This window comes from Phoca vitulina, unplaced genomic scaffold (assembly GCF_004348235.1).
Source record: "Phoca vitulina isolate PV1807 unplaced genomic scaffold, GSC_HSeal_1.0 scaffold2, whole genome shotgun sequence".
Taxonomy (NCBI): Eukaryota; Metazoa; Chordata; class Mammalia; order Carnivora; family Phocidae; genus Phoca; species Phoca vitulina.
In genome coordinates this window covers 100,528,652-100,539,734 of record NW_022589705.1, presented here as the reverse complement: position 1 = coordinate 100,539,734, position 11,083 = coordinate 100,528,652, and the positions used below count along the sequence as shown (strand labels likewise).

Sequence of the window (11,083 nt, the reverse complement as noted above, 5' to 3'; positions counted from 1 at the left end):
TTTCTTTCTTTCTTTCTTTCTTTCTTTCTTTCTTTCTTTCTTTCTTTTTTTTTTGTCACCCAGTGGGCGTGAAGTGGTATCTCATTGTGGTTTTGATTTACATTTCCCTAATGGCGAATAATGTTGAGCATCTTCTCACGTGCTTATTGGCCATTTGTAGGTCTGTTTAAGAGCTTTTTACATATTCTGGATACTAGACCCTTATCAAATATGTGATTTGCACATATTTTCCCCCATTCTGTGAGTTGTCTTTTCACTTTTTGATAATGTCCTTTTTCTTGCACAAAAGTTTTCGATTTTGAGGAAATCCAATTCATCTAATTCACATCTAAGAATCCATTGCCAAATCCAAAGTCATAGAGATTTGTACCTGTGTTTTCTTCTAAGTTTTATCACTTTAGCTCTTACAGCTAGGTCATTGCTCCATTTTGAGTTAATTTTTGTATATGGTGGGAGGGGTTCAGCTTTATTCTTTTGTGTGTGGATGTTCAGCTTTCCCAGCACCACTTGTCAAAGAGACTGTTCTTGGCACACTGTTGACAATCAATTGGTCAGATATGTCTGGGTTTCTCTAGAATTCCTGTCAATCATATTCCACTGATGCATGTGCTGGTGTACTGTTTTGATAGTTATTGCTTCCTTCATTCTATGAATGTGCTGTATTATTTTGACTGATTTTCATGTATAGAATCACTCTGCATTTCTGGCATAAGTCACACTCAGACGTGATTTATTAACCTTTAAATATGCTGCTAGAGTTAGTTTGCTAGTACTTCAATGAGTATTTTTGTGTCTGCACACATAAGCAGTATTGGTCTATAGCACTCTCTTGCATGCTTGGGATGTGTTTCTTTCTCTTCTATTCTTGGAAAGTTTGTGAAGAGTTAGTGTTAATTCTTTAAATGTTTGGAAGAATTCACCAGTGAAGCCATCCGATCCTGGGCTTTTCTTTGTGGAAAGGTTTTTTTATGACTAACTCAACTTTTACTTGTTTTTTTTTTTTTTTTAAACATTTTATTTATTTATTTAAAACAAAGAGAATGAGAGAGAGAGAGCACATGAGAGGGGGGAGGGTCAGAGGGAGAAGCAGACTCCCTGCCGAGCAGGGAGCCCGATGCGGGACTCGATCCAGGGACTCCAGGATCATGACCTGAGCCGAAGGCTGTTGCTTAACCAACTGAGCCACCCAGGCGCCCTCAACTTTTACTTGTTATAGGTTATTCAGATTTTCTATTTCTTATTGGGTCAAGCTGTTAGTTTGTCCATTTCTTTCAAGTCGTCTAGTTTGATTGGAATACAACTGTTCATAGTGTTCTATGAATAATTATAATTCTTTTTATAATTTTTTTCTATGTAAGGTCTTTCTTGATTTCTTGAGTCTTCTCTCCATCTTCTTGGTCAATCTAGCTAAGAGTTTGTCCATTTTGTCAATCTTTTCAATGAACCAGCTTTTGGTTTCATTTATTTTCTCTATTGTTTTTCTATTCTCTATTCCATTTATAGCCATTATTTTCCTTCCTTCTGCTTGCTTTGGATTTTCTCTTCTTTTTCTAGTTTATTAGGGTTAAAGGTTAGGTTATCCATTTGAGATCTTTCTTCTTGTTTTTTATAGGTGTTTACAGCCATAAATTTCCCCCTAAGCACTGATTTTACTGTGTTGCATAAGATTTTGTATGTTCTACTTTCATTTCATTTGTTGCTAAAGAGTGTGCTATTTAATTTCCAAAGACTTGTGAATTTTCCAATTTTCCTTCTCTTCTTGATTTTTAATTTCATTCCATTGTGGTCAGAGAATATACTTTGTATGTTTTGAACTCTTTCATAATTACTGAAACTTGCTTTATGTCCTAACATTTTGTCTATCCTGGAGAATATCCCATGTGTACTTGAGAGGAATATATATTCTGCTATTGTGGTTGTTCTGTGGATGTCTGTTAGATCTACTTGGTTTATAGTGTCGTTTGAGTCTTCTCTTTACTTGTTGATCTTTGGTCTAAATATTCTATCCAGCACTGAAAATGTGATATTGAAGTCCCCAACTATTATTATTGAATTGTCTGTTTTGCCCTTCAATTCTGTTTTTGCTTCATGTATATTGAGGCTCTGTTGTTAGGTGCACATATGTTTACAGTTATTACATCTTCTGGATCTATTATTATACAATGTCCTTTTCTTTCTCTAGTAACAATTTTTGTCTTAAAATCTATTTTCTTATTTTGTCTTAAAATCTATATCAGTTTAGCCACTCCAGCTCTCTTTTGATACTGTTTGTATGATATACCTCTTTCCATCCTTTCACTATCAACTTGTGTCTTTGAATCTAAAGTGAATCTTTTACAGATAAGATATCAAGGGTTGTGTTTTTTTTATGCATTCTGCCAATCTCTGTTGTTTAACTGGAAAGTTTAATCCATTTACATTTGATATAATTACTGGAAGGTAGGACTTACATCTTCTATTTTTCCATTTGTTTTCTACATGTCGTATCTTTTTTGCTTCTCAATTCTTTCATTACTCCCTCCTTTTGTATTAAATACATATTTCCTAGTGTACCATATCTAGTGTCATTTCTTTTATTATATGTTTTTTAATTATTTTTTTTTCCTGTTGCCCTGAGGATTGCCATTAACCTCTTAATTTATAACAATTTAGTTTGGATTAATACCAAGTTAATTTCAAAAGTATTAAAAAAACACAAAAACCCTTGTTCCTATATAGTTCTTTCCCTCCCTTTATGCTGTTACGGTCACAAATTACAGCTCTATACATTGTGTGCCCATCAATATTGATTTACAATTTTTGTTTTATTTAGTTGTTTTTTTAAATAAAAGACAAAAAGAAATTACCAAAAAATTCATTTATATGACTTTTAAATTTAACTATGTAGCTACCTTTATGAGTGCTCTTTATTTCTTCACATGAATTCCACTTATTGTCTAGTGCCCTTTCATTTCAGCCTGAAGGACCCTAGGGCAGTTCTATTAGTGATAACCTGTGGTTTTTAAAATCTGGGAATGTCTTGATTTCTCCTTCATTTCTGAAGAATAGTTTTGCCAGATATAGAATTCTTGGTTGACAGTTTTTCCTTTCAGCATTTGAGCGTCATCCCACTGTCTTCTGGAATCCATGGTTTCTGATGAGAAGTTGGCTGTGAATCCTATCAAGGACCCCTTATGACTTATCACTTCTCTCTTGATTTCAACATTCTCTCTTTGTCTTTTGAAAGTTTGCTTAAGGTATGGTGGATCTCTTTGAATTTATCCTAATTGGAGCTCACTGATCTTCTTGGGTGTGTAGACTTCTTCTTTTTTTTTTAATCAAATTTGGGAAGTTTTCTACCATTATTTCTTCAACTAGTCTTCCTGCCTCTCACTCCCTTCTCCTTCTGGGACTCCCATTATGTATGTTGGTCTGCTTGATGGTGTCTCACAAGTCTCTGTAGCTTTGTTTATTTTTCTTCATTCCCTTTTTTCTGTTCCTCAGACTGGATAATCTTAATTGACCTATCTTCAAACAACTGTTAATCTCCTCTAGTGAATTTTATTTTTTATTTACTATACTTTTCAAATCCAGAATTTCTATGTGGTTTCCTTTTATAATATCTGTCTCTTCACTCACTGATATTCTCTATTTGGTAAGACATCATTCTCATATTTTCCTTTAGTTCTTTTCAAGTGAGGTCTTCTGGGGGGCTAGCAGAGAGATCACAACAAATAGCTACAATTCTTTGCAAGTCAAGTCCATTCTATCTCCAGTACTGAGAATGTAGACTTTTTTCAAGCCTAGCACTGAGCTGGGAGGTAGGGATAAAGCTAGGGCAAGTTAAAATGCTACAAAGCTTGCTCTTCTTACCAAGATTCAAGATTTTTCTTTCATAAGCACTTCTCAGGTTGCTGAAAGCCTTTGGTTAGTTTCCAGAGTTCTGAAAAAGTTGATTCTGCTTATTTTTGCCAGGCTTGGGGGGGGGGGGGGCTTTTATGGAGTGACTTATTTTCAGGTGTCCTTTCTCTGCCATTCTGCTGAACCCTTGAACCCACTCCAGTGAGCCTTCTTCTGCCATTGAGACACTCATTGAGGTCACCAGTGACCTCCGTGTTGCCAAACCCAGGGGTCAGTTCCCAGTCCTCTTTTTCCCTGATCTGTCAGCCAGTTTGGATCAACTGTTCATTCCCTGGTGTTCTTTCCTTATGGCTTCCAGGACCTTGCCCATTCCCTCTTGGCTTGCTGTTCTGGCCTCCCATGTCCCAACTACTGCTCTCTGGAAGCCCAGGGCTCTGCTCTTTATCTGCACCCATTGGTAATGAAAGTCCTCTGGCTCCACAATTAAACCTCTGGCCCTGACCTCTCTCCTGAACTTGAGCCTTATATCCCAGGGCCTATCAACACCCCATCTGCAAGCTCTTAAACATCTCAGACTCCATGGTTCTCCTCCTCTTCTCAGTTGATGGGGGCTTCATCCTTCCAGATTCTCAGACCAAACACTTAAAGATAACTCTTTCCCTAGCTCATAACCCATTCATAAACCAATCAGGTTAGCTCTACCTCAAAATATATTCAGAATCCAGCCCACTACCTCTAGCATCTGAATTATTGCAACAACTTCCTCATAGCCCCTCCATTTCTCTCAGCATACAGCCAGTCAACCCTATTAGGCATGAATTAGTTATACCCCTCCTGTGCTCCACCTTCCAACAGCTCTGATATCAGCATGAAAGGCAAGGTGCTTCCCATGCCCCCATGACATGACTGGCACCACTCTGGACTCATTTCCTACTGCCCCTCCAGCTTGCTCCAGCCACAGCAGCCCCACTCTGTTCCCCCAACACCTTGGGCATGCTCGCACTTACAGCTGTTGCTCTTCCCCCAAATTCCCCATGCCCTATCCCACAGACCTTCCATTCAATTTTCAGTCTGCTCACTATTTCCTCAATGAGGCCCAACACCCCATACCCCTTTTTGCAACAACTACCCTAGAACCCCCCAACCCCTAACCCTGCTTCATTTTCTTCATCAGCACTTATTGCCTGATACGCTGCCCAAAATATACAGTGATTTACGTGTCACATTTGTTTTCTATCTCTCCTGCTATGAATGAGATGCTCAAAGTTCTCGTCACTCTTGTACCCCAGTACCTGCCATGAAGGAGAAGCTTCCCGTGTTTGCTGAAGGAATAAAACAAGAGTGAATGAGTTTCTAGCTGTGAGCCTGTGACTCAGTGTGAAAGTGTGAGCAGGTATAGCTATGCAGGTGAGGACACAGGTGGGAGCCCAAGTGAGGGAATAGGAGAGAGCAGGTGAGGACACAGGTGGGAGTGCTGGTGAGGGGTGTGGCTGTGGCTGCTCAGGCCTGGGAGGTGTAATCAGGGGGTGACATCCAGTCACCCCCTCCCTGCCCCACCCACAGAAGCGGATGCAGCAAATCATGGCCCACTGCTTCCAGGCTGTCAAGTCCAAGCTCCACTGCAAGCTGGGCTACTTCGACCTCATTGGCTGTGACTTCTTGATTGATGAGAACTTCAAGGTACTGTTGAGGTTTCCTGGGGCAGGTGGGGTTTGGTAGGCAGGTGCAAGGAGACAGGGGCCATGTGTGCATATCCTGACCACTCAGGCAAGCCCATGGGGTGGAGTCTACAGTCAGACTCCCCCACCCCCTGCCAAGCACCCGCAGCTGGAGCAGCGCCCCCCAAGGCCAGACCCTCAGAGCCTTAGCCCCTTGGGCAAATAGGAGGAGTGAGGCCACAGAAAAGAAGGGACTGCCCAGGATCACTCGACTTAATGGGGACCAGGGCCTCAGCCTCCTGTTGGCCAAGTGATGTGTGGGGACCATGCTAACCAGTGTTGGGCCCAGGTGTGGCTGCTGGAGATGAACTCCAACCCTGCCCTGCACACCAACTGTGAAGTCCTGAAGGAGGTGATTCCAGGCGTGGTCATGGAGACCCTGGGTGAGGCCTTGTGCAGCCCCCAGAACCCTCAAACTGGCCCCTCACTGCTTGCCCAGGCTTGCATGTGCCACCCCACCCTCTCCCCAAATTCAGACGCCTACAAACTTAGTTCTCCAACATCCAGAGGGCCTACGTGGAAACCCCACCCTCTGCTCAGGCCCTGCAGAAGAAAGGCGTCCCTGCCCAACCTCCCCACTAACTTGGTGCGGGCCACCTCATCCTCACCTGGGTCCCGCCTCTCAGCACTCCCTCACCTCCTCCTCTGTCCTCAGAACCTCCATCCCAGCCCCGCAACCATGTTGCTGGGGAGGCTGAGTCCCTGCCCCTCCCATGTCCCCCCAACCAATGCCCCCACTCACCCCCTCCCACGCCTCCCCAGACCTGGCAATCGAGACCTTTCAGAAGAGCTTGCGCAACCAGAAGATGCTGCCTCTGCGGTCACAGCGCCGCTTCGTGCTCCTGCACAACGGCGAGGCGGACCTGTGGCCGCGCTTAGGGGGCTCCCGCAGCGCCCTCCGCCCGCCGCTGCCCCCGCCCCGGCCCGCGTGCGAGGCCGACTGCTCCGCGCCACCTCTGCTCCGCGCAGCCGACGGGCCGGGCGCGCGCAGGCCCGCGCTACCCCGGAGCCCCGGGGGCGCGCACGGGCGGCCACCATCGGCGCAGAGGCGGCCCCGACCGCCCGGCCCTGGCCCCGACGGCGCCCAGAGCCGGGAGCCCGGGGCCGAGCGGCCGCGAACGGGCGCTGGGCAGCCGGCGCGAGAGCCCTCCCCGGGTCTGGCAGAGGAGCAACGCGAGGAGCGCAAGAACGCGGGTCATCGCGGCTCCTAGCGGGCGGGCCACCAGCGCCCTCTCGGGACCTATAAAGGCTACTTTGTTACAAACGGCCTCTGCTGCGGATCAGGTGGCCCGCAGCCCCTGGATGCCCCAGGCTTCCCCACGCTCGCTCCCCAGGACGCTCCCATGGGGGCTTCCCTCGACCCAACGCCCTTCCCTCTGCCCCACAAGTCCCTACTCCACTGCTGGGACCAGTCCTTGGCGGCCGGGGTGGGGGGGCTGGGGGAGGGGGCTGGGGAGTCTGTCCTACTAGAAGATGAGCTCCCCACAGCCTCCTACGCGGCCCTCATAGGGCTGCCTCTGTCATGGGGAAGCCCACCAGTTCCTGGGCTCCTGCTTATCACCTTGTGTCTCTCATTGACCAGGACCCTACAGACCCCTACTGCCTGACTCTCTGATCCCCAGGAAAGGGCCTGGATCCCCATGGAAAGGAGGGCTCGCTCACACCCAACCCTGGCGCTGCCCTCACCCTGCCCGGGCACAGCCCTTTTCTGGGCCTTCAGAGCACCTGGGCTCTGCACTCCCCTCTGCTTCCCGGGGCCCCTGACGATCCCACAGGCCCGGCACTGCAGAAGCCCAGAGGACCCAGGCCGTGGGTGAGGGGCAAGTGGCCATGGCAGGACAGCCCCGAGGGAGGTGCTGAACCAGCACTGGCCCTACCCTGGCCAGTCCATGCATGGTTTCAGGTGTTCCCATTCCTCGTGGGCCCAGCCCTGAGGATGCAGGGAGATTCAGGGCCTCTGATGTGTCCAGGTCCCCTGCTACCACTAAGTGTCCAGAGCCAGCCATAATCCCCTCTCCCCTGTCCCCCCCAGCCACCAGTACCATCCCAGTCCAGATCCCAGGGTCCAGGCAGGCAGCCCAACCCCCAGCTACCACCCCATCCCACCCCCCACCCCCGCCAGCTTGCACACTTCCTCATTTGTTCCCTCTCACACACCTTGCCCTCATCTCAGCAAATAGTTACCACCAAGTCACCAATGCTCTCCTCCTGACCGGCTGGAACCCACTCTCTGTTCTACACTGGAGTGCAGGCGGGACCTGGGGTCCACAGGGGTCTGCTGTCCAGCCACGGCTCTGCTGGGAATGCAGCTCCGTTCCCAGGGAAGCAAAAGCCACAGTACCACTAGAGGGCACCGTGCACCACTGTGTCTCAGGCGGGGGCGCCAAGAAAAGCCCCCAGGCCTGGGGCCAGGGACTGACCTATCCAGTCACTCACAGACCACCCGCCCGACCCCTGCCACCCCAATGCACTTTGTTGCACCCCTGCATCATCTTGCTGCTGTGGCCTAGAATATGGGGTCCCCAGACCAAAGTCAAGAAGCACACACTTACCACCATAGGCCTGGGGGCCAGGAACCCTCAGTCCCCTCCCAGCATGGCTGGGGGTCAACCCTTGAGGCCGGCCAAGCTCAGCTACTGCCTGCTGTGCAGCTGGCTCTGGTGGCTCTGTGCTCAAAACGCCGCGGAGGGAAGGAGACCGGCCTCCACGGGGGTGGAGCGCAGTGGCCTCCTGGGCAAGCTGAGTGCCCCCAGGTCTTTGTAAAATACACTGCATCCTTGGGGTCATTGCTATGTTCCCTGCAAGCATCCAGGCCACTCCACACTTCCTGATACCCCCCTGGGGCGTCTGTACCCCACGTCCCAGCTCACAGGCCTCTCCCACGCCCTTCCTGACATCCCATCTGTCCTGCAAGCCCTGCCCACTGGGCCACTGCGCTACACAGCGTCGGGGTTCTTGATGTGGCCTGATGGTGCTGGCCCAGATGGTGCATTCCAGCTCTCCTTCCCTGCCAGTGTCAACATGGTGCTCAGAGTGACCTGAGGCCTCAGTGACAGGCTTGCTTTCCCTGATGAGTGGGTGCAATGTACACTTGATCTTAGCCAAAAGGCCGAGAAGCGATGAGTGGGTGCAATGTAAAGAGGAGTGTACGTTGGTGGAACAGCCTGCCCTGCCCTCCTGGGGCTCCCCCAAAGGCCTGTCTGTTGCTCTTGGGTCCCTGGCACTCCCTTGAGAGCCCATATGTCAACAAATGAAGTTTCCCAAGAACCACTGCTGTTTGTCCAAACCCCCAGAGGTGATGGCCACACCCCTGCCCCCCATCTGGAACCTCCCCTGGCCCCACCCAGCTCGCATTTGGCCCTGCCGTGCCCTTGCCAGCCGGAACTGTAAGGACCCCCAGGGAAAGGAAGGCCAGAGGTGGAGTTCGGGGTGCTGTGGGGCACCTGAGCATCTGGAGGTACGAGGTGGATCCCAGTATTCAGACGACATGATGGGCAGCAGGCACCGAAGAGGGGGTCGGGGGTCCTGCAGGGGCCCGAGGAGCCTGCCTCAGCAGCAGGGGAGGGACGGCTTCCCGAGTGCCTGGGACCGGCCTGGTGGCACTATGGCTGGAGTTTGTCATTGGAGGGGAATGTGGGCTCCTGAAAGCTGGGTGTCTCTCTCTCCCCTACCCCATCCTCCCTCACACCCCTACCTCCCCCCCACACACTCCCTCCCTCCCTCTCCCTCACTCCCCCTCCAGGGGTGAGTCCTGGGGTCCTGCTGGTGGGTGGGGAACTCAAGCAGTGCCTTCTGCTCTCACCCAGGGACCCCCACCATCCCTGTAGCCTCCACCTAGAGGACCGCCCAGCACAGGCCCTCCCCCTGGCACCCACTGGGACTTCCTTCCGCCCCTGGCAGACACAGCGCAGCGTCTGCTGACCACCTCCCAGCAGCCATGGGTCTGTTTCAGCCAAAGATCCCACGGAGCCCCGAGGACCCCGAGGACATCCCCCCACATACATCCCGAAGCCTGTCTCCTGTGGAGAGTGTGTGTCTGAGAAAGGGGTCTGGAGCAGCCCTGGCCTGAATCGGCATCTCTGGAAAGCACCTCAGCTCCCAAAGCTTCCTGGAAACATGAGCCAGGTGGGGGCGGAGGCGGCTGTCTCTCCACCCAGCACAGCCTCTTACTGAAACACAGGGTAGCACCCCCGGGAGCCAGTCCTTTTCTGACCTCAGAGCCCAGCCCCAAGCAGGAAGAGTGGCTTGCTCATGAATGCTCAGGAAACCACGAGGTGGGGGGCAGGGTGGCCAAGAGTGATGGCCCCACATCCTGGTCAAAGCCCCTGCGTGGCTGGGCCTGGCATCATGGACCTATTTTATCAATGGCGCGCATCCCAGCACCTGGGGGTAGTGGGAGACCACCTGCCTCAGGACAGCTCCCTGTAGTGCCCCAGGCCTGGGGCTGAGAGGGGCCAGTGTCCAGTTCTAGCTCCGATGGGTCCCCACCTCTATCCTGCCGAGGGAGTCCCACACTGGCTGAGTCCAGATCTCGGTAAAAGCGACCTTTTCCAGCAAGGGGAGGGGAGGGGCCTGGGTGGGGAGCTGCTGTGGCCCGAAGCTCTTCTGGGAACCAAGGGCGGCCTTCAGGCCCTTATCTGAGACTCATACCCCACAGAGAGGAGCTGTGGTTTTCCAGAACAGCTGACTAGCCGGTCCTGTGGGGTGGGGTTTTCAGGGGAAGCAGTGTGGGGTCTGGAGCTGGCCTGGGCAGAGTCTCACGATGGGGTCTCTCTCAGGGCTCAGTGACCCAGGAGGACAGGTGGTCTGCCAGGCTCTGCTGGCGGGCACATGCCTGCCTCCACCCAGGAAGCTGGGCTGAGTAGGAGGGGGACAGAAGCCTCTCAACAGCCCCTTACCTCAGCACTAGCCCCCCACCCTTTCCCCACACTGCCCTGGGCACTGCCCCCCTCCATTGCCCGTCCACAGTTCTGTCCCTCAGAACTTGGATTTGCTCAGGCCTCACCCACCTAAAACCCCTGGTGGTAGCCCCTGCCTGCCCACGCCCTGGGGTCTCCACCTGACTCTCCAGCCCCTGTGCCCCCAGGGCCCTGCACAGACTCTTTTCACCGAAGAGTTGTCCTATAAATCACAGAGACCCAGCCCCTCCACATGCTCCCTCCCTGTTCTATGTCTTGGGAGCTGGGGTGCCTCAGGGCCAGGCCAAGCTTGCAAATCATGGGGTTCTGGGGGCTCCGAGGAGGGAGGGGAGCAGGGGTGGGCAGATGGAGCTGGGTTGAAGGACGGGGGGCATCTCTGCGAGGGGCAATGGGGGAGGGGGAGAGAGAAGGGGGCCGATCCAGCACCAACAAGGGTTCCCCTGAGCCCTCCCAAAACCCTGAGATCTTCAGGGCCAGACCCCTCCTGCCCCGCCTACCAAGCCAGGCCTCACTCTCCACCCTCTTTTGCTGCTGCCTGAATCCAGCCTCCGCCCATCCTCCACCTGGGCCTTGGAATCTCCCACCCTGCTCTGTGCCGCCCTCGCG

General features: G+C 51.5%; 1 protein-coding gene across 1 annotated transcript in view; it reads left to right on the top strand.

Annotated features, from left to right (window-relative positions):
- TTLL10 (tubulin tyrosine ligase like 10) overlaps nt 1–11,083 on the top strand; it is a 38,693-nt gene that overhangs the window by 22,497 nt on the left and 5,113 nt on the right. Inside the window, exons 14-16 of the mRNA XM_032415339.1 lie at nt 5,404–5,520; nt 5,848–5,941; nt 6,321–6,740. Coding sequence (XP_032271230.1) covers nt 5,404–5,520; nt 5,848–5,941; nt 6,321–6,740 — 631 coding nt within the window. The remainder of the gene's footprint in view (nt 1–5,403; nt 5,521–5,847; nt 5,942–6,320; nt 6,741–11,083) is intronic.